This window comes from Sorex araneus, chromosome 6, assembly GCF_027595985.1.
Source record: "Sorex araneus isolate mSorAra2 chromosome 6, mSorAra2.pri, whole genome shotgun sequence".
NCBI lineage: Eukaryota > Metazoa > Chordata > Mammalia > Eulipotyphla > Soricidae > Sorex > Sorex araneus.
This window is the reverse complement of record NC_073307.1, coordinates 121,092,666-121,117,487: the sequence shown is the minus strand read 5'-3', so window position 1 is coordinate 121,117,487 and position 24,822 is coordinate 121,092,666. Positions and strand designations below refer to the sequence as shown.

The 24,822-nt window shown below is 38.4% G+C and overlaps 2 protein-coding genes across 2 annotated transcripts; both read left to right on the top strand.

Moving 5' to 3' along the window:
• Positions 1–1,509: 1,509 nt before the first annotated feature.
• On the top strand, positions 1,510–2,508 carry LOC129405949 (mas-related G-protein coupled receptor member X1-like). Its single transcript, XM_055143670.1, has one exon. The coding sequence runs from the start codon at positions 1,510–1,512 to the stop codon at positions 2,506–2,508; it is 999 nt and encodes a 332-aa protein (XP_054999645.1).
• A 4,504-nt stretch (positions 2,509–7,012) lies between these two features.
• On the top strand, positions 7,013–7,711 carry LOC129405948 (mas-related G-protein coupled receptor member X1-like). The gene has a single exon (XM_055143669.1). It carries the CDS (start codon positions 7,013–7,015, stop codon positions 7,709–7,711), a length of 699 nt encoding a protein of 232 aa, XP_054999644.1.
• Positions 7,712–24,822: the final 17,111 nt, after the last annotated feature.

Here is a 24,822-nt window from a genome sequence, read left to right as displayed (position 1 = left end):
TCCAAGAGAGATTTGATGGCTTCTTTATTATTTCTAGTAAAATAAGTCCTCTTCATTGGTGGTTGAAAATGTGCACTGTTGGAGGGATGGGTGTTTGATCACTGTATGACTTAGACTTAAACATGAAAGCTTTGTAGCTGTACCTCATGGTGATTCAATAAAAAACAGAAAAGAAAGAAGTCCTTCTTTCATCCTGGGAGTTGTTCAGGGGAGGATATCCTCTTACTATTGTGTCTTCTGCTTGGTAACAATGGTAGTCTTTTCATAGTATCAAGGGTCTTGTGACTTTGAACATTGCTCTTAGGAGGCTACAAAAAATTCAAGTAATGCTTACTGTGTGGATAGATCTTATTGTAAGTGAAGTTAGGAGAAATATATGTATAGAGTAATCTGTCTCATATAAAGAAATTATGTCAGGGAATAACAAATGTCCCAGACTAACAGAAGATGAGAAATGGACTTCAGTAAAAAGTGTATGATGCTGAGGAGATAAGGAAGTAAAAAATGGAGGAGTTCAGACAATGGAAAACTGATGGAGAGAAATGAGTCCATAGTACATGTGAAGTACTTGAAAGTTTTATACATCAAACCTGACAGTAACATTATTATCAAAAAATAAAATTTTTTAATTTATTTTAAATTGTAGCACAGCAGGTAGGGCATTTGCTTGCAGGAGGCCGACCTGGTCTTGATTCCTCCGTCCCTGTCAGAGATCCTGGCAAGCTACTGAGAGTATACCGCCTGCACGGCAGAGCCTGCCAAACTACCCTGATCTATTCGATATGCCAAAAACATTAACCACAAGTTTCAAAATGGAGATGATACTGGTGCTTTCTAGAGCAAATCAATGAAGAATTGGATGAATTTTAAATTGTAAAAACTTTCTCAGTATTTTTAACAAAATATCTTTAACATTTGAAATTGTATAATCCAAGCTGTAGATAAAATCCTAAATTAATAGATTCCCTCAATCTGTAGAAGAGTAACTGGCATCTTTAACTCCCTTCTCTTTAAGTAGGAGCCATTTCGTTCTACAAGTGGATCTGGACAATTGAGAAAGGAAAAGCAACTGACTCAAACTTGGCTATTCAAAACAGCACTACACCAATTGCCTGCATGCAATCAGGTACCAACCAATCACACCCTTTGTGCTTCTATTTTCTTTTCTCTGTACTGAAATGATAGATAGTATTTACTTAACATTTTCATTCACTTCACATTCCTTTTGAATGTGCAATGGGACATGGCCTAGGAAATTAATGGGAAAATCAGGACCTTAGAACAGTTCATGTTTGTGAAAAGTTGGGATTCAGTAGAGACATCCCAGGCTTTAATCAGAAAGATCAGGCAGAGTCCAAATATAGGATGTCAAAGCTGTGTGGACTGCTTTAAATGTCTAAGTTGCTTCTCTCTGCTCTCAGGTACCATTAGTACCATGAGAGTCCATGATAATACTGAAAATTCTTTCTCATTTGTGTTTCCAGGAACACCAGCAGAGAGTATCTGAGCATGAATGTAACTGTCACACCTTGTGTGACTGAAAATACACTGAAGTATGAGAATTACTGGGAGGACTTTGAGAGAAAACGGAATATAACTTGGCTGATCTCAGGCATTGTGGAATTCATCATTTCCCTGGTGGGGCTGGCAGGAAATGCTGTGGTGCTCTGGCTCCTGGCTTTCCGCATGCAGAGGAATGCTTTCTCAGTCTACATCCTCAACTTGGCCGGAGCTGATTTTGTCTGTCTATCCACCCACATGGTATCCTCCATACTACGTCTTACAAAATATACCGGACTATACTCCAACATGGTGTCCAATGTTAATTTTATAATGTTTCTCTTTTCATATATTGCAAGCCTGAGCATTCTCAGTGCCATTAGTACTGAGCGATGTCTGTCTGTCCTAAAGCCCATCTGGTATCGTTGCCACCGTCCAAAACACATGTCATCTGTCATGTGTGCCTTGCTCTGGGCCCTGGCCCTGCTCCTGATCATCCTAAATGTTGGGTTCTGTATCTTATGGTTTGAATATCCTAATGGATATTTGTGTGATTTAACTGCTTACAGCATTATCACATGGCCGTTTCTCTCCTTTGGGCTTCTGTTTGGGACCAGCCTGGTGCTGCTGATTAGATTGTTGTGTGGCTCCTGGAAGATAAAGCTGACCAGGCTGTATGTGACCATCGGGCTCACAGTGTTGGTCTTCCTCCTCTGTGGCCTGCCCTGGGGAATCAAGCATATTCCCTTATTCTGGAGGTCACGTCTTTATGACAGGGACTTCATAATAGTAAGTGAAGTGCTGGATTTATTAACCTGTGTCAACAGCTGTGCTAATCCCATTATCTACTTCTTTGTTGGCTCTTATAGGCAGCAGAGAAGACAGCAAAGAAAGAGCCTCAAAATAGTTCTGCAGAGAGCTTTGCAGGATGTTCCTGAGGGGGATGGAAGCCAAGGCAGCCCTCCTCAGGAGACCCTGGAGATGTCAGGAAATACTCATGTGATCTAACTCAATTAAAATTTAGATATATTTTTCAGAATTTCTTTATTGAATTTCAGATATTCTATTCTCACCCTTTAAAGCTGAATATTATAACTGATCCACCATTTATCTTCATGCTCTCTAATATAGGAAAAAAGTCTATTTTTTTATTTCTGTACAGTGTTCACACTGAATAAATTTGACATTACCATTAATCTTTGAGTGTTTTCATGATATGTTTGTATTTCTCACATAGAATAATCAGAAAGTAACTCTGAGTAATATGAAAGAAGTTACACATGAAACTCTAGGAATAATTTTCAATTCATTTTCTACATGAGTGGTTCTATATTTGTCTTATACATCTCTGCACTGTCAATAATCTGGACTATTTCTCTGTAAGTTTTTTCTCTTCAATCAAATACTAATTATTGAAAATTAGTGTTTAATGCAACAGAATAAAAAATACAAAATGGAGCTCATAAAACTCAGACATTACTGTAAATTTTAGGAAACATGGGCAAAAACCACTTGAAACTAAGTGATAAGGGAGAAAGTATATTCAATCATCAACATCAGATAAAGGTTTCCTATGATATATATAAAGCACATAGATTACAACAGAATATAATGAAAAGCCCTACCTAAATATCTGAATATAAAATCAATAGGCACTCCTCTGAAGGAGATGGACAGAGGACAAATAGAATTAATAAAACCTTCACTTCACTTTTCTTCCATTGCTCATCGACTTGCTGAAGCAAACACCAGTAACATCTCCATTCATCCCTGTCACATGCTAGTGTAGCCCAATGGCTTTTGCTCTCTCCAGGAACACGAAGAGCCTCAAACCATTCATTGAGGGTCTTGATGAAAAAGTCTGAACATCTCATAGGTGGGTGGCCAGGCATTTTGTTGACGTCCAGTGGAATCCAGTCAGTAAAGGCTATTTTCCAGAGGTCATCTCTAAAATACATTATGAGCCCGGCCCATCTGATTTTTTTTATGCCTTGGCAAATGAGGCAGCGTCCCTGATTCTTGATGGTTGACAGTGGTCGGAACTCTGGATGCCTTCTCTCACTTGAGTGAAATGTGATACTCCAAGCATAGTTCTTTAATTCCGTTTTGGGAGATACAGATAGCATTCTCATCCTGCTTTCATAAGGCCCAGGTCTGTGAGGCGTCTGTTAGTGCAGGAAGAACAGTGGACTTGTAAAGAGGTGCCCAGAGCCAGATGTTCTTCGTTTTCTTAACCACATCTTCAACTCTCTTGAAGGCATTCCATGCTGCTCTCTTCCTCCCACACAGTTCTGGCGCTAAGTCATTTGTCATGTTGAAGTCTCCACTAAGGTACACATAACTGCTGCATTCAGAGATGTTTATTCCGTTGAGAGAAAATGGAACATCAGTAACTATTTCGTTTCTCATGAACAACAACAACAAAAAAGCTTATCACCACTTATAATCAGGGAAATACAACTGAGACAACAATGATCTGTCATTTGAGACCAGTCATACTAGCACACATCAAAACAAAAAACAAAATGAAACTACACTAAAAACTGTCTATGTTGGTGTCTAGTGTCTGTCACTGTCACCATCACTGTCATCCCATTGCTCATCAATTTGCTCGAGGTGGCACCAGTAACCTCTCCATTGTGAGACTTGTTGTTATTGTTTTTGGCATATTGAATACGCCATAGGTAGCTTGTCAGGCTCAGCTTTGCAGGCAAGATACTCTCAATATCTTGCCGGGCTTTCCAAGAGTAGTGGAGGAATCGAACCCGGGTCAGCTGCATGCAGCCAAACACCTTACCCGCTGCACTATCTCTCCAGCCCGTCTACTCTCTAATCCAACTAATCCAATCCTTAAACAAAACAGTATGGAGAGTTCTCAGAGAAGAAAATATAAGTTACCTTGGGGTTAGAGTTATAGTATCACGAGTATGAAATCAACCTAGGTGTCCAATAACAGATGAATGAATAATGAAAATATGATATATTAATATATTATAAATGCAACTTATACATTGCAGCTTCAAGAATTAAGGAAATTATGCATTTTTCCACCACTTGCATAGAACTGGAGAATATCATGCAAATGAAGTAAGTCACAAAGGGGACAAATATGAGATTATAGCACTTATCTGTGGTTCATAGAATAATAAGAGGAGGAAATGCCTGGTCTCACATCAGGAATACACAGATTACCCTTGACTGCTGAATGTAGAAATGACAAGGATAGGAAAGGGAAAAGTGAAGGTGATAAGTCTAGAGGGAGGGGAGGAAACAAGAGTAAGGTTCAGGGGCTTTGATCATATTCTTAGTATAGACATGGGATATATAGTATGCTTGGTTCCATAATATAAGTATAAATTCAAAACTTTAATAATCAAATTTAGAAATGTGCCTGTCAAAGGCAGACTGGGGGTTGGGAAGACACCTAGATACATCAACAAAGGAAAGTCAGCACTGATGGTGGATTGCATTGAAACATTACATGCCTCAAACTCTAATAAGAATAACTATGTATATCACAGTACCACAATATCTAATGAAATATAATTTAAAAACAAAGTAAGAAAAGTTAGTTGCTCACATTGTGTCTAAATATATTTCTGGTCTCTGTGTGGATTTTTGTCCAATACCATTGTTTTAAGGCTGGAACAATATCACAGTGTTAGGGCTTTGCCTAGCATGCAGCCGTCTCGGGTTCAATTCCTCCACCTGTCCCAGAGAGCCCGGCAAGCTAGCTGTGGAGTATTTGATATGCCAAAAACAAGAACAACAAGTCTCACAGTGGAGTTGTTACTGGTGCCCGCTTGAGCAAATCAATGAGCAATGGGATGACAGTGACAGTGAACATTGTTCCAATCACAACTTTTATAGTATCTCTTGAAGTCAAAGATACATCTTCATTCTTCTTGCTCTCAGAACTACATGAGCCACACAGTAACTTGAGCTTCCCAGGTAAAAAAGAAACAACATTCACTAACTGCCTCTGACATCAAATAATCTCATTAAGGATCATGATCCAGAATCTCACAAATAAATCTTGGAAGAGAGCAACAAGCTGCAGAAGGAAGCCTCAATGACTCACGCTGGCCTGAATTCATCCAGGACACCTCAGAGAAGGGCTAGTGAGTCCACCATCTGCCCCAAGAGATCCCCAACAGCCATAAACCTCTAGAACCCAATTGCCACCATGCTCACAGCCAATCTACACAGGCTCAGGACAAGCTCCTCACACATAAGAATGAATCTGCTGAGAAACCCAGGTATGAGGGTTTTGTGACTGAAATCCTCAGACTCTCATGGAGTTGATGATGGGCAAAATTTCCCCATCTCCTGATTCTTCCCAGAGCCTGTCAGTCATGCCCAGGAACTGCTTCTTGTGCCATATAAGGTCATTAATGGCCATGACCCAGAGACTCACAAATAAATATCAGAAGAAAACAACAAGTTTCAGAGATGCTCCTGGATGCCAAAGTAGTCATCCAATTAAAAACTTTATTACAGCTACATCAATCTACTTAAAATTTTAGAATTTCTGGAGCAACATCTAAGATTCTAAGCCACTGATATGCCAAGAGTAGCACACCACATTTGACGGTTTGTAAAGTTGAAGGCAACCAATCCTGATCAAGCATCGATATATGTGCATATATACATATATTATATATATCATACATATTATATACAATGTATATATACATACATATATACGTATATGTTGCACAGAGTTTCAACCTCTAAAACCTTGTTAGTAATTTATTGTACAATTGTTAGTTTAATGACTCCAAATTAAGATATAACAATTTTCACACTCTTTTGTATAAGGAAACATTTTTGGATCATGTTCTGAGGATTATTCATAGCAAGCATTACAAAATACATTATTTCAGATCTGCCTTTGGGGCAGGCTGAATGTTGGTCAGAAAATTCGAAATAATGGTGTTGGGAAGTACAAATAGTGGTGGGACTGTTGTTGGAATATCGAATGAAAAAATTTTGTGAACAACGTTATGAAAATACAATTTGAAAAACTAAAAATATATGAATAAAAAAAACAAACAGAACTATTTTCTGTTTTTTCGAAAATTGTTATTATAAAAGAATCTATTCAACTCTTCACATTTGGGATTGAACTCAATGTGCTTTTTATATTGAGTTTTATAAAATTTGTACACCTTTTGTTTATCAACTTCTTATTTGTATGGTTGACACACTTTTAAATAAGTAGAGAATTTACTTAGTAACCATTCCAAATCAATGCATTATAATTTTTCACACAGCTGGACTGGAGCTTACTGTTATTATGGATTGCAATTTATTCAGTGTGTTGGACACATTTACCTTTGGTGATAATACGACAAATATTTCTAGGTGGGTGAACTTTGTATTATTTATTTGGTATGGGCACATGCATCTCTGTAAATAAACTACTACAGGAGCTGATTTTGTCTGTCTATCCACCCACATGGTATCCTCCATACTATGCCTTATGGAATATACCGGACTAAACTCCAACATGGCGCCCCAAGTTAATTTGATAATGTTTCTCTTTTCGTATGTTGCAGGCCTGAGCATTCTCAGTGCCATTAATACTGAGCGTTGTCTGTCTGTCCATAAGCCCATCTGGTATCGTTGCTACCGTCCAAAACACATGTCATCTGTCATGTGTACCTTGCTCTGGGCCCTGGCCCTGCTCCTGATCAACCTGCTATTGGTGTTCTGTGCCTTATGGTTTGGATATCCTAATAGATATTTCTGTGGTTTAACTGCTTACAGCATTATCACATGGCCATTTCTCTCCTTTGGGCTTCTATTTGGGTCCAGCCTAGTGCTGCTGATTAGATTGTTGTGTGGCTCCTGGAAGATAAAGCTGACCAGGCTGTACGTGACCATCGGGCTCACAGTGCTGGTCTTCCTCCTCTGTGGCCTGCCCTGGGGAATTAGTCGTGTTCTCTTATACTGGATGCCAACTATTTCTTACATGAACAACATTATAGTTCATGAAGTGATAGATTTATTAACCTGTGTCAATAGCTGTGCCAATCCCATAATTTACTTCTTTGTTGGCTCTTTTAGACAGCAGAGAAGACAGCAAAGAAGGAGCCTCAAAGTAATTCTGCAGAGAGCTTTGCAGGATGTTCCTGAGGAGGATGGAAGCCAAGGCAGCCCCCCTCAGGAGACCCTGGAGATGGCAGGAAATACTCATTTGACCTAACTCAATCAAAATGCAGACATATTTTTTAGAAATTTTTTATTGCATTTCAGATATTCTATTCTCATCCTTTTAAGCTGAATATTATAACTGATCCACCATTTATCTTCATGCTCTCTAATATAAAAGAAAGGCTACTTTTGTATTTCTGTACAGTGTTCACACAGAATAAATTTGCCATTACCATTAATCTTTGAGTGTTTCCATGACATGTTTGTTTTTCTCACATAGAATAATCAGAGAGTAACTCTGGATAATAGGAAAGAAATAACACATGAAACTCTAGGAATAATTTTCAATTCATTTTCTAGATGGGTGGTTCTATATTTGTCTTATACATCTCTGTGTGCTGTCAGTGATCTAGACTTACTATTTCTCCATGAGTGTTTTCTCTTCAATCAAATACTAATTATTGAAAATTAGAGTTTAAGACAACAGAATAAAAAAATACAAAATGGAGGTCATAAAACTCTAACATTATTGTAAATCTTAGGAAACATGGGTGAAAACTAATAGAAACTAAATGAAAAGGGAGAAAGTATATGCAATCAACAACACCCGAAAAAAGTTTTCCTATGACATATATAAAGCATATAGATTACAACAGAATATAATCAAAAGCCCTATCTAAAAATCTGAATATAAAATAAATAGGCACTCCTCTGAAGGAGATGGACAGAGGACAAATAGACTTAATAAAAGCTTCACTTCACTTTTCTTTCATTGCTCATCGACTTGCTCAAGCAAGCATCAGTAACATCTCCATTCATCCCTGTCACATGCTAGTGTAGCCCAATGGCTTTTGCTCTCTCCAGGAACACAAAGAGCCTCAAACCATTCATTCAGGGTCTTGACGAAAAAGTCTGGACATCTCATAGGTGGGTGGCCAGGCGTACTTTTGACGTCCCATGGAATCTGGTCAGTAACAGCTTTAGTCCAGCGGTCATCTCTAAAACACATTATGAATTCGGCCCATCTGATTTTTTGATGCCTTGGCAAACAAGGCAGCGTCCCTGATTCTTGATGCTTGATGGAGGTCAGAACTCTGAATTCCTTCTCTCAGTTGAGTGAAATGTGATACTCCAAGCATAGTTCTTTAATTCATCTTTGGGAGACACAAATAGCATTCTCATCCTGTTTTCATAAGGCCCAGGTCTCTAAGGCGTCTGTTAGTGCAGGAAGAACGGTGGACTCGTAAAGATGTGCCCAGAGCCAGAAGTTTTTCGTCGTTTTACCCACTTCTTCAATGCTCTTGAAGGCATTCCATGCCACTCTCTCCCTCCCACACAGTTCTGGCGCCAAGTTATTTGTCATGTTGAATTCTCCACTGAGGTACACATAACTGCTGCATTTGGAGATGTTTATCCCATTGAGAGAAAATGGAACATCAGGAACTAGTTCATTTCTCTGAACAACAACAAAAAAGGCTTATCACCAATTATTTTCAGGGAAATACAACTGAGACAACAATGATCTGTCATTTGAGACCAGTCATAGGAGCACACATCAAAACAAAAAAACAAAATGAAACTACACTAAAAACTGTCTATGTTGGTGTCTAGTTCTGTCATTCTCACCTTCACTGTCATCCCTTTTCTCATCAATTTGCTCCAGCGGGCACCAGTAACATCTTCACCATGAGACTTGTTGTTATTTTTTTTTTGGCATATCAAATATGCCACGGGTAGCTTGCCATGTTCTTCTGTGCAGGCAAGATACTCTTGCCTGGCTCTCTAAGAGGGGTGGAGGAATAGAACCCGGGTCAGGCACATGCAAGCTAAACACCCTACGTTCTGCATTATCGCTCTAGACCGTCTGGTGTCTAGTTCAACTAATTCAACCATTAAAGAAAACAGTATGGAGAGTTCTCAGAGAAGTAAATATATGGTTACCTTGGGGCTGGAGTGATAGTACCTTGAGGTATGAAATCAACCTAGGTGTCCAAGAACAGATGAATGAATAATGAAAGTATGATATATTATAAATGCAACTTATACATTGCAGCTGCGAGAATTAAGGAAATTATGCATTTTCCCACAACTTGGATAGAACTGGAGAATATCATGCAAATGAAGTAAGTCACAAAGGGGACAAATATGAGATTATATCACTTATCTGTGGTCTATAGAACAATAACAGGAGGAGGAAATGCAAGGTTTCAAAGCAAGAAAACCTAGACTACCCTTGACTGCTGAATGTAGAAATGACAAGGACAGGAATGGGAAAATTGAAGGGTCTAAGTCTAGAGGGAGGGGAGGAAACAAGTGTAAGGTTCAGGGGCTTTGATCATATTCTTAGTGTAGACATGGGATATATAGTATGGTTGGTTCCATACTATAAGTATAAAATCAAAACTTCAATAATCAAATATGGAAATGTGCCTGTCAAAAGGCAGACTGGGGGTTGGGAAGACATCTAGAGACATCAGCAAAGGAAAGTCTGCACTGATGGTGGATTGCATTGAAACATTACATGCCTCAAACTCTGATAAGAATAACTATGTATATCACAGTACCAAAATATCTAATGAAATATAATTTATGTTTTTGGGGGGATATTTTTTGCTTTTTGAGTCACAACCGGCGATGCAAAGGGGTTACTCCTGGCTCTGCACTCAGGAATTACCCCTGGCGGTGCTCAGGGGACCATATGATATGCTAGGAATTGAATCCGGGTCGACCTCGTGCCAGGCAAATGCCCTACCCGCTGTGCTATTGCTCCAGCCCAATGAAATATAATTTAAAAACAAATTAACAAAAGTTAGTTGCTCACATTGTGTCTAAATATATTTCTGAGGCTTAATTTTAACCCACTGGTCTGTGTGTGGGTTTTTATTTCCAATACCATTGTTTTAGGGCTGGAGCAATAGCACAGCGGTAGGGCGTTTGCCTTGCAGGCAGCTGACTCGGGTTTGATTCCTCCATCCATCTCAGAGAGCCCAGCAAGCTACTCGTGGTGTATTCAATATGACAAAATAATAACAAGTCTCACAATGGAGACGTTAATAGTACCCGCACGAGCATATCGATGAGCAACAGATGACAGTGACAGTGAACATTGTTTTAATTACAACTTTTGTACCATCTCTTGAAGTCAGAGATACATCTTCTTTATTCTTCTTGCTCTTAGAACTACATCAGCCACACAGTAACTTGAGCTTCCCAGGTAAAAAAGAAACATCATCCCCTAACTGCCTCTGGTATCAAATAACCTCATTAAGATCATGATCCAGAATCTCACAGATAAATCTTGGAAGAGAGCAAGAAGCTGCAGAGGTGCCTCAACGACCCATGCCAGGCTGAGTTCATCCAAGACACCACAGAGAAGGGTAGGTAAGTCCACCATCTACCCCAAGAGATCCCCAACAGCCATAAACCTCTAGAACTCTATTACGTCCATGCTCAAGCCAATCTACACAGGCTCAGGACAAACTCCTCACATGTAAGAATGAGTCTGCTGAAAAACACAGGTATGAGGGTTTTGTGACTGAAATCCTCAGACTCTCATGGAGTCAGGAATGGGCAACATTTCCCCATCTCCTGATTCTTCTTGGAGTCTGGCAGTCTTGCCCAGAAACTGCCTCTTGTGCCATATAAGGTCATTAATGGCCATCACCCAGAGACTCACAAATAAATATCAGAAGAGAACAACAAGCTGCAGAGATGCTCTTGGACGCCAAAGTAACCATCCTATTAAAAACTTTATTCCAGCTACATCACTTTACTTATAGAATTTCTGAAGCAACATCTAATTTTCTAAGTCACTGATATGCCAAGAGAAGCACACCGCATTTGATGGTTTGTAAAGTTGAAGGCAACCAATGCTGATCAAGCATATATATATATATATATATATATATATGTGTGTGTGTGTGTGTGTATATGCATATATCCGTATATATGCATATATATATTGCCCAGAGACTCAACCGCTTATAACTTGTTAGTAATTTCTTATACAAGGGTTTTTTTAATGGCTCCAAATTGAGATACAAGAATTTTCACACTCTTTTGTATAAGGAAACATTTTTGGATCATGTTCTAAGGATTATTCATAGCAAGCACTACAAAATACATTATTTCATATCTGCCTTTGGGGAGGACTGGATGTTGGTGAGAAAATTCAAAATAATGTTGTTGGGAAGTACAAATAGTGCTGGGACTGTTGTTGGAATATTGAATGTAAAAAATTTTTTGTGAACAACATTATGAAAATACAATTTAAAAAACTAAAATATATATATATAAATAAAAAATAAGCAAACAGAAAAATTTCCTGTATTCTCTAAAATTGTTATTGCTCTTTGAATGAGTCTATTCAACTCTTCAAATTTCGGATTTGACTCAGTGTGTTTTTTACATTGAGTTTTATAAAATTTGTACACCTTTTGTTTATCAATTTCTTATTTGTATGGTTGACACACTTTTAAATAAGTAGAGAATTTACTTAGAAATCATTCCAAATCAATGTATTATAATTTTTCACACAGCTGGACTGGAGCTTACTGTTATTATGGATTGCAATTTGTTCAGTGTGCTGGACACATTTACCTTTGGTGATAATACTACAAATATTTCTATGTGTGTGAACTTTGTATTATTTATTTGGCATGGGCAAATGCATCTCTGTAAATAAACTACTGCATCAAAAAAGGGAGGAAAATGTATGACATTTATATATCATTATAAATATTTTAAATGGCCTTGCTTGCTGATTCTGTGAAATTTCACTTCCATCCAAAATGTCTGAGAATGCCTTCTCTCACGGTTTTACCATAGCTAATGAAGATTTGATCTGCACTTTGATCTCAGTGAATATATATATATATATATGTGAGTGATTTTAATTTATATTTGAATCATTAAAAATTGAGATTTTCCACCATTTCTGGTGCCCACACTTGGTTTGTCTTGCATATTATTCAACATACCTTGAGAGAATTTGTATAATATTTAAAATTCAAGGTAATTACAAATCTGAAAAATTCAAGATCTCCTGCCGTACATTAAGATCTTATACATGAATGAAAATGATTCCCTGGTTCTAGTGGCAAACAAAAAGAAGAATATGTTATTTATGTCAGGAAAGATAGCAAAAGAATTTAGGTGCAAATGTGAACCAAACTGCAAATTATGTAATATGAACCAGTAGATTGCATATGAGATGAAAAACGTCTGTGTTGAATTAAAAGGAAAATTGTAAAGAAAATAATGACTTGTTGTCATGATGATGAAAAATTTAACAACCCAGAGAGAGACTGAATCTCAGATAAAGAATGTGCACTTTACTGCTAATTGTAAATCTTCATAGTCAACTCCCATTACTTTGTTGCTGCCCTGGCACATGAGTGTCAGTGAGGGAATCCACAAGAACCACTGGCAGGGTTCTTATACCACGTGGGGGTGGAGATGCACAGACTGAGATGGAGGTTTCCTCAGATATAACTTTAAGCCATCCCCAGAGTGCTCATGACACCAAAGACATATGGTCTCGTTTGACAGCAGATCTCTGAACAGGAACTCACAGGAAATTGTGTGAAACTCCATAAACCAACCTTCCCCACCAACTCCCACTCCTCCCAAGTGTTCTTCTGCAGGGGACAGAGAAAGGTTCATAACAAAGGAGAAACTCTATACACTCTTCCAGTCAACAGAAGTCAGCTTGCAACCTAAAAGAAGAACGCAAAGTAAGTTTATTAAGTTTACTTCCAAAGCCACTGCTGTGTTTTTGTCCTAAGGCACATACATGAACATCAAACTGGGAGTCACATGTGTGCAATAAGACAGATGTTCAGTGGCAACGGAGAAGGTACAGTGTATAGGGTTTTTGCCAGGCTCTCTGCCTACCTGTGTCTCTGCAAACTCATAGCCTGGCAGGGGAAAAAGTACTTCAAATGGCTGTCCTCACAGTTTTTTCATATCTCATTTTCCTGAATGCAACAGAGTCAGAGGAAATGGGAATTCATCATTGATCTCAGAGATATTTCCTACTAGATGCATAATCAATAGAGAATATGCAAATGAGATATAGTGACAAAGGCAGAGAAATCTTTAGCATGCTCACAGAAGGTAGTTTCTGGGACTTTCTCTGGGTGATAGATCTCTTATTCACTATATTCCATCAAATTGTTTGCTTTCCTCTTCTGATTGTCATATCTCCATCAGTATAACTTCTTTAGAATGATTTCTGACTTTCATGATCACTCATTGTCAGTATAACCTGAAATTTATTGAAGATATGGTGATAGGCAGATATTTAGAATTACTTTGTGTTCAGTATTCTGATTTTAGAACATAGAATAACAAATGTGTTTTAAATGAACTACAACAATGAAAACTGACATGAAACATGACATGCCACATGCCTTCCATCATGAATTTCCCTGTAAATATATCAAAAGAATTTCATTAACACTACAAGGTCCTCTCTGGCATGTAGCAATTAGTCCTTTGGAAGTAAAGAAAGACAGAGCTCATGACTCAGTGCCTTATCTGTCCTCCTCAGAGCAGGTATCCAATCATGAGGGGTCCCAATTACCTGGTATAATCCAGAATCAGGAAACCCTGTTCCCAAACCTCAGAAAAATGTAGTTCTTAGGAGATTGTAAATAGTGAGTAACTGAAGTATCTACAACCCTTATACTTCCTCAGAAATAGCCCCTTTCAGAGATATTTAATGGGAGTTCCTCTCCTGATAAATTATGTGGCAGAAAACAGTGAAAATTGCATAGACATAGAGCCAGGATCAGGGCCTAAGCTGGCCAACCTGAATCTCAGGAAAGTCATTTATTTTCATCAACATTTATCTTCTTCATGCTTATGAGGCCATTACATGAATAGAAATAAGTGATTCATGTGGATATTACAATTATGCACATTAAATGCTACAATCAACATGAATTAGGTTCCAGTTTCTAAAAATTTTTCCAGAGACACCAAGACAAGGACTTTCCACTTGATCACTTTACATCCTGTTACTCATCCATTTGCTTGATCGGGTGCCAGTAATGTCTCCATTCGTCCCTGTTGTGTGGTAGTGTAGCTCAATGGCATCTTCTCGCTCCAGGAACACGAAGAGCATCAAACTGTTTGTTCAGGGTCTTGGCGAAGATTTCTGACCATCTCGTAGGTGCGTGGCCACGCTGTCTTTTGACGCCCTGTTGGAATCCAGTCGGTAACAGCTCTAGTCCAGTGGTTGTCTTCAGATTGCATTATATGTCCTGCCCATCTGATTTTCTACTCCTTGGCAAATGATACAGCGTCCCTGATTCTCAATAATCCGCAGAGGTCAGACCTTCAGATTCTTTCTCTCACTTGAGCCAAGCATGATACACCAAGCATAGCTTTTTTGAGTCCTCTTTGGGATGCACGAATAGCGTTCTCATCTGTTTGTGTAAGGCCCAGGTCTCTGAGGCATATGTTAGTGCAGGAAGAATGGTGGAGTCGAAAAGATGTGCCTGGAGTGGAAGGTTATTTGTCGTCTTAACTATTTCTTTGACAGTCTTGAAGGCATTCCAGGCTGCTCTCTACCTTCTGTGTAGCTCAGGTGCCAGGTCATTGGTCATGTTGAGTTCTGAACCTAGGTATGCATAACTGCTGCATTTAGAGATGTTCATTCCATTGAGGGCAAATGGAACATCAGGAACTAGTTCGTTTTTCATAAACAATGTCTTCGTGAGATTCAGCTGCAGCCTGACCTTTCCACACACAAGGTCGAAGTTGGTGGGCATTCGTGCCACTTGGCTAATGTTTGGTGTTATTAGAAGAATGTCATCAGTGAAGCAGAGGTGGTGTAATTGCCAGTTGTCTATCTGACATTAATTTTCAGTGACATGAATGGACAGGACATCACCTGATATATCTAAATGTGGTTGTACTTTTCCTCTTCTCACCAGACCACCAAGGCCTTAAAAACAAGGAGAGATTTAATGCCTAACTGGGACTTCATCATACTCAAACACTTCTGCACATCAAAGGAAACATGGGTTAAAACAAGTAGATATCAACAGAATAGGGGAAAATATTTTCACTCAACACATCAGATAAAGAATTCCTATCTGAGATAGAGCACAAAGATTGACATTAGAGACAATTCAAAGGCTCTATCCAGAAATGGAGAAAATTTTTCTCTCTTTTTTTGAAGGAAACAGACTGATGGCCATTAGACAAGAAAAAACTGTTGATCATCACTTAATATCAGAGAAATACAAATGAAGATGGCATGAGATATCATCTGAAACCCGGGTGACCAGCACACATCAGTAACAAACACCAAAATCAAACAAAACTGGAAACTTTTTCTGTTTCTGTTGGTGTTTACCTGGTAAAAAATTGACTCTCTTCTTTGGTTTTGGCTAGTACAAGCCTATGAGAAAACAATATGGAGGTTTCTCAGAGAAATATAGAGTTAGCATGGGATAGAAACAATAGTACAGTGGGTAGAGAACCAGCCAATTTGGGTTCAATCCCTGGTATCCTATATGCTCTCCCAATCCTGGCAGGAGTGATCCATGAGGACAGAGCAAGAGGAAGCCCTGAAAACCATTAAGTATTGCCTAAAATAAATATATAGAGAGAGTTGCCATAGGATCAAACAGTTCTACTTCTTGGTATCTATCTATATATCCCAGGACAAACCATTCATTCAAGAGGACATATGCTCACCATTATTCATAGCAATTCTCAGCACAATAATTTGACTGTGGAATTACCCAAGTGTCCAAAAATGGAGGAATGTTTAATGAAAATAAGCTATATTATATGTACAACTTACACACAGCAGCTTCAAGGGATGAAAAATGCATCTTTTCTGCAACTTGGGTAGAACTGGAGTATATCATGTAAGTGAACTGAGCCAAAAGCAGGACAAATACAAGATTCAATCACTTATCTGTGGTCTACAGAAGAAAATAGGATATCAGCTCTCTCAGCACGGATACCCAGACCACTCCAAACACTGAATATAGAAATGAGGAGAGGGAAAGAAAGAAATTTAAAAGCTAAATCTAAAGGAAGGGGAAGTTACAGGAGCAAGGTTCAGGAGCTTTGAGTATAATGATAGTTTAGAGATGGAATGGATATAAGTATATGTATATATTACAGAGCCAACAATACTTTAAGTATGAAATTGAAACTCCACAATCAACTTTAGAAATGTGAGCATGAAAAAGGTAGACATGGGGTTGGGAGAACACACAGGTTCATTGGTGGAGGAAAGTCAGCCCTGATGGTGGAATTGTAAAAACATTGCATGCCTAAAACTCAGCTAAGAATAACTATGTATATCTAGGTACCATAATATCTAATTTTAAAAATCTATTAGTAAAGATTAGTTGCCACATAAGTGCATAAATATACACCTTCTGGGTCTTAATATTATTCCATTGGTCTGTGTATTTTTTTTGCTCCAGTACCATTATGTTTTATTTGCTACCTTTGTACTGTAGTCTGAAGTCAAAGACTATGATATGTTTGCTCTTTGCTTTTGGTTCTCAGAGCTATATTCTTCACATAGAAACTTTAGCTTTTGATTTAAAAAACTTTGATGTATTTCTAGTTTACTTAAAATTATCATTGGTCTCTCTTATTAGAGATCCATATAGCAGTAATGAAATGTACAGCTTAAAAACTAGATTGGAATGTGAGTTAAAGCACAACTAAACCTTTAGTAAGATGCAGCTGTTTTCAGGCTCCATTACTTTCCTCTGAAATGTAACATAGTAATTGCCTAGTAACTGGGGTGACCTTGAGTATCAGTGATCAGATACAGAGGCTCCTGTCTGTACTTCTCATCTCAGGAACATAAGTTGAGAATTTGTGCATAGGGATCCACCCTCCACATCCTGGAAGTCTGAAGTCACAATGATCTATAGAACTAACCGTGCCATCCATGATCCTCTTCACATACAGACACTGATACTGGACTTGCTGTTTATTGCTATTGTCCTAGTTGAACATCTGGATATAGTATAGTTTTATATTTTCTGGACTTTCACAGATGGAGGAATACTTTCTCTGTAACCTCAATGTATTCTGATCTTCTCTCCTACTCATTCCAGAAGCCTCTAGAGAGGCTCATCAATTCCTTCCATTCCATCTTCACCTACATGCCCAGATTTTCATCATGTGTCCACATTCACCTATGTCTCAGGCCTGAACATCCAAGCTATCAGCACTGAGGGCTGCACGGCCATTTGCCCCACAATCTGTTACTGTCACCATCTGACACACATGTGAACGATATACATGTCCTGTTCTGAGCCTTGACCCTGCTGCTGAGTGTCCTAGAAGGGAAGGGCAGTGGCTTTCATTTTGTAAATAATGACTAAAGAGGGTCCCATCACTGCTGGATATTCAATATTTTTAGTTTTTACTTCTTGATGGATCTTCTCTGGACCTGCTGGTCAGATTGATGACTGGATCTCAGGACAAAGAACTGACCAGGCTCTATCTGACCATCAGGCTCAGAGTGTGCTGTCTAACCACTCTGTGAACTCCCTGGGAAATCCTCTGGTTCCTGAAACAATTTGTATTCTGAAAGATGTTGTTTGCCCCGTTAACTTTATCCATTTATGTTTTTCTTGTGTGTGATATAGTGTACCTCATCTCTCTTTAGCTACTTTGTTTGACCTCACCGTGGCAACAGCATGGTAAGACCCCAATTTTCATTCTCCTGAGGGCCTTGCAAGAATTCCCTGAGTTGACAGAATGAAAGTGAAGACAGCCTTCCTTGAGTCCCTTCAGATGTTGGGATACACACAGCTGTTCTGAAACAGAGCCTCTGCCTCAATGCATAGATGTTACCTCCAAAGCCAACTAGGTTCTTATACATTCAAGAGATTTGCTTCATTTCACAGTTCTGGGTCCCTGAAAAACTTCTTGTGAGAAGGTGTGACACATTTGTGCCTCTTAAACAAATGTTGGCAGCCTATCACACATATCACACATGACCTGACCAAGAAATATTCAGTGCATCTTAAGATGAGTACTGCTAAATCTGATAGCCAGGATTTCTCCCACTTTTGAGGAACATCAGGTATTTTCCTTGTTTTCCTGCCTAACTTCACTAAACATGAGTTTTTTTTATCTCTCTCTCTCTTTCAAATTTCATAAACTTGTTCATAATAATGGATTGCATTCAATATTGTAATTACACCACCATGACACTTTCCCCTTCCCACCAACAATTTTTTGAATTTTCCTGCCACCACTCAAACCTGTGAAAAAGGCAGATTATAGATAATACATTCTGTAGAGCTTGTTATGAGGACTGGAATGATAGCACAGTAGGTAGGGTGTTTGCCTTGAACACGGCTGACCTGTGTTCAATTCCTCTGTCCCTCTTGCTGAGCGGGTAAGCTACCGGGAGTATCCCACCCACATAACAGAGCCTGGCAGGCTGCCCGTATTGTATTTGATATGCCAAAAACAGTAACAACAAGTCTCACAATGGGGACGTTACTGGTGCCCACTTGAGCAAATCGATGAACAATAGGATGACAGTGCGACAGTGCGACAGTGCTTGTTATGAATAGAATAAGATGTTCCGTGGCTGGAAGAGTGGCTGTGCACTCCTGTAATTGTACGATTCTAGACAATTAGGGTTTGAAGGAATCTCTGTGCCATATCCACTCGGTTTGGAGATTCTTTTGTGTGTCTCTGAATATGGGTCATCAAGGAACTTAAATAGCAGCTGGACAAAGGTCTAAGCATGACCTACAGGGTCCATAAGGACAGGGAGATAAGAAGTTATGGCCCATTCTCTACCCCTTGAGGCCTAGAGTTTGCCATCACTAATGCTGTGCACCTGGGATTCTCATTGGGTTCTGGAAGTCGGTGGCCACCTGGGTTGTTTAGGGGGCAGATGGAGGGATGACAATGTATGCCCCTGCCTGATGCACCCCAGTGAAGTCAGGCTGGCTTAAAGTCCAGAGGCAGCTCTGCAGAGAGTTGCTTAGTTCCGAGATTTTCTGTGAGTTTATTTAGTTCCATTCTATTTAGAGTAAATTGGATAATTTTATTGTTGTTTGTGACTGAATACTATTCCATCATGTATATATACATTTGTAGTGAATATTATGTGTATATATAACATATATACCATATATATGGTATATATGTTATACACCACTATCTATATACCATATATAGTATATAGATAGTAGAATGCAATCTATATATGATATAGTGGAACAATATGTGTATATATAATGTACATATATATGTGTACAATATGTGTACATATAACAATATATATAAAGCTCATTATCATCACTTCTCTTATTAGACATCTCGATTATTTCTATATTTTATTTCTTTTTTTCATCTTTTCAGTGTTTATTTTTTAAATAAATCACAATGAGATACTGAATTACAAAATTGTTCACAATTGAATTTCAGTCATACAGTGTTCCATCACCAGTGTGCATTTCCCAACACCAATGTTAGTATTTGTTTTTTAACAACAGTTTAGGTAACATGCTTGTAATAGTTTTATTTGTGGTTTTGATATACAGATAAATTGCACTCCTACATCCCCCAAATGCCTAATGTAATTTATCAATGTTGTATATTACTTTTAGCCTGCATCTTCGCTTCTTTTGCTCCATCTCCTAAAATTTTTTAAGAAATTAAATTTTTTAACATTTCTATATTTTAAAAAACTATTACACTACAGAAAAAGAGAGAAGGCCAATTTTAAATCCACCAACACTGTACAATAATTCACTTTATATCACACATTTATAAAGCCTTGGGGTTTCTTATCTTTGTGATATATGCTACCTTCTCAAGTGTGAGGTGATAGTGAGGTTATTATATTATGTATTTATTGATGTGGGACACAGAATGAACCAAGCTCTTCATATGCAGGTCCTCTCCTCTACCTCTGCTGAGCCACAACAAGCCCTCCTTTTGACTTTTATTTGAACTTAGCATAGCGGGTAGGGAGTTTGCCTTACATGTGGCTCACACGGTTTCGATTCCTCTATCCTTCCCAGAGAGCCCGGCAAGCTACCGAGAGTATCTGCCCACATCGCAGTACTTGGCAAGCTACCCATGGCGTATTCTATATGCCAAAAACAGTAACAAGAAGTCTCACAATGGAGATGCTACTGATGCTCGCTCAAGCATATCCATGAATAATGGGAATACATTGCTACAGTGCTACGGTGTTATGAATAAGAGTAAAGAAGAGTTTACTGTCTGCTATGCCTACTAGTAATGGGTAGGTACACTTTGAAGAGGTCTATTCAGCTCCTCTATGTGGGGATTTGGTTGGATGTCTTTTTGGTACTGAGTTTTATGAGATTTTTTTGATGTTGCAGTTATTAACTCCTATGTGCATGATTGACGCATGTTTAACAAAAAGAGCATTATCTTAGAAACCATTCCAAATCAATATATTACAATTTTTATACAGCTACAGAAGTGCTGGTTTTCATATAGATTGCAATTAATTCAGTGTATTGGACACTTTGACTTTTGGTGATAATACTACAAATAATTCTATATGTGTAAACTTAGCATTATGTATTTAGCACATGCACAAACATCACTGCAAATCAATTACTGCATAAGAAGGTAAGGGAGAAAAATGTATGATATTTATATGTCCTTATACAAATTTTAAATAACCCTGCCTGCCGATTCTGTCAAATTTTAATTCTGTCAAAAATGTGAGAGAATGTTTCAACCCACACTTTCACCACATCTGACAAAGAAATGTTTTGCATTTTTATTTTTTGGGGGAAAAGTACAATTGTGAATAATTTAAATTGACATTTAAGTCATTGAAAATGGTGACTTTGCACTGTTTATATTTATCCATAATTTATTTTGCATATTATTCAGTTTTTCTTGATAGTATTAGCAAATTATTAAAACTAAGTTTAATTACAAATCTGAAAAACTAAATTTGCTGACATATCCTAAAAACTTATATGTGAATAAAAATGATTCTCTGGTTCAAACTGACAGGAGAAAACACATATAAATATTATTCAAGTCAATAATCATGGCAAAAGAACTTAGATGCAAAGATGAACCAAAAATGAGATTGGTAGATATTATATGAGTTGATATAATTTGGTAGCCAATTGTAAGGAAAATTGAAGCTACTAATTTATTGTCATAAAAACACAAAATTTAAAATGAGCCAGGTAGAGTTTGAGTCTCAGACAAGGAATGTGCAATTTATATCTAATTGAAAATCTTCACAGACTCGACTCACATTGCTCTGTGTGCTGCCCAGGACAGAGCTGTCAGTGGGAGAATCCACAAGAACCACTAGCAGGGACGTGTACTTCAGTGGAGAAATACAGGCTGAGATAGGGGTTAGATCTAATGACACATCCCCAGAGTGGTCATGACACCAAAGACATTGTGCTCACATTTGACAGCAGGTCTTTGAACAAGAATTCACAAAAGAACCTGGAAAATTTGTTAAGCCTCCTTCTCACCAACTTCCACTTCTTCTGAGGGGTCTTTTGTGGGCAGAGAAGGGTTTCAAACAAAGGTGAATTTTTACAGACTCTTCCTGTCAACAGGAGTCAGCTTGCCACAAAAGGAAGAATGCAAAGCAGATAAATTTATCAAAAGTATTTCCAAAGTCACTCCTGTTTTCTTGTCGTAAGGCACATCTATGAACCTCAAAATGAAAGCAATGTGAGTGCACCAAAAAAAGACAGAAATCAGGAGGCAGTGAGATGTTCCAGCAGGTAGGATGTTCTGTCTTGCTCACTGCCTACCTGTGTCACTTCAGACTCACAGCCTGGCAAGGAGAAAGCATTTCAAATGGCTGTCCTTTGATTTTTTCATATCTCATTTTTATGGATGCACCAGAGGAAACGAGAATATCTATGAGAACAGAGATATTTCCTCCTGAATGCATCATCAGTGGTGAATATGCAAATGAGGTTTGCTCATAAAGAAAGAAGACTATCTTTTTTAGATTGTACACAGAAGGCAGTTTCTGGGACTTTCTCTGGGTGATCGATCTCTTATTCACTGTATTCCATCAAGTTGTTTCCTTTACATTTTGGTTGTCATATCTTCATCGGTACAACTTCTTTGGAATGATTTCTCACTACTAAATAAATCATTGTCAGCATAAATTGATATTTATTTGGTAATATGGTGATAAGCATATATTTTGAATTATTTTATGCTCATGATTTTAATTTTGGAAGAAAGAATAACAACGGTGCTAGGGCACTCGGGTTTTTTCCAGATTCTGGCTATTGTAAACAGTGCTGCAGTGAACATATAAGTGCATATGTCACTTCGGCTATACTTTTTGGCTTTTCTGGGATATATTCCCAGCAGTGGTATTGCTGGGTCAAATGGGAGCTCAACCTCTAGTTTTTTGAGAATCGTCCATACTGTTTTCCAAAAGGGCTGAACTAGCCGGCATTCCCACCAGCAGTGTAGAAGGGTCCCTTTCTCCCCACATCCTCTCCAACAGCGGTTGCTTTTGTTCTTTTGGATGTGTGCTAGTCTCTGTGGTGTGAGGTGGTATCTCATGGTTGTTTTGATCTGTATCTCTCTGACGATTAGTGATGTAGAGCACTTTTTTATGTGCCTTTTGGCCATTCGTATCTCTTCCTTGGTAAAGTTTCTGTTCATTTCTTCGCCCCATTTTTTGATGGGGTTGGATGTTTTCTTCTTGTAGAGTTCAACCAGTGCTTTATATACCATTGAAATCAACCCCTTATCTGATGGGTATTGTGTAAATATCCTTTCCCATTCTGTACATAGTCTTTGTATTCTGGTCACTGTATCTTTTGCGGTGCAGAAGCTTTTTAGTTTAATGTAGTCCCATTTGTTGATCTCTGTTTTTACTAGATTGCTTAGTTCCGTGTCATCTTTGAAGATACCTTTATCTTCAATATCCTGGAGGGTTTTGCCTACCTTGTCTTCAATGTACCTTATGGTTTGTGGTCTGATGTTGAGGTCTTTAATCCATTTTGATTGACTTTTGTGCATGGTGTCAGGTCGAGTTCTAAGCCCATTTTTTTTGCATGTGGTTTTCCAGTTGTGCCAGCACCATTTGTTAAAGAGACTTTCCTTGCTCCAATTCACATCTCTTGCTCCTTTATCAAAGATTAGATGATCATACATTTGAGGTTGTGTGTGGGGATATTCCACCCTGTTCCATTGGTCTGCAGCTCTGCCTTTGTTCCAGTACCATGCTGTTTTAATTGTTACCGCTTTGTAGTAGAGTTTAAGGTTGGGGAAGGTGATGCCTCCCATCATCTTTTTCCCAAGAATTGTTTTAGCTATCCGTGGGCGTTTATTGTTCCATATAAATTTCAGGATTGCTTACTCCGCTTCTTTGAAGAATGCCATGGGTATCCCTATAGGGATCGCGTTAAATCTGTATAATGCTTTTGGGAGTATTGCCATTTTGACAATGTTTATTCTCCCTATCCATGAGCAGGGGATATGTTTCCATTTCCTCATGTCCTCTTTTATTTCATGGAGTAGAGTTTTATAGTTTTCTTTGTAGAGGTCCTTTACTTCTTTAGTTAAGCTGATTCCAAGATATTTGATTTTCTGGGGCACAATTGTGAATGGGATTGCTTTTTTCATGTCCCTTTCCTCTGTCTGGTTGTTTGCATATAGGAAGGCCATGGATTTTTGGGTATTGATTTTATAACCTGCGACTGGTTGAAGAAACTTTGGCACATCTATACAATGGAATACTATGCAGCTGTTAGAAAAAATGAGGTCAAGACATTTGCATATAAGTGGATCAACATGGAAAGTATCATGCTAAGTGAAATGAGTCAGAAAGAGAGAGACAGACATAGAAAGATTGCACTCATCTGTGGAATATAGAATAATAGACTATAAGACTAACGTCCAAGAATAGTAGAAATAAGTACCAGGAGATTGTCTCCATGGCTTGGAGGCTGGTCTCTCATCCTGGGTAACTCAGGGAAGGGACCACCAAGTAAAATGTGGTTGGAGGTCATGTGGGGGAAGGGTGATGCGGGCCGAATACATACTAGAGACTGAACACAATGGCCACTCAACACCTTTATTGCAAACCACAACACCTAATCAGAAAGAGAGAACAAAAGGGAATTCCCTGCCATAGTGGCAGGGTGGGGT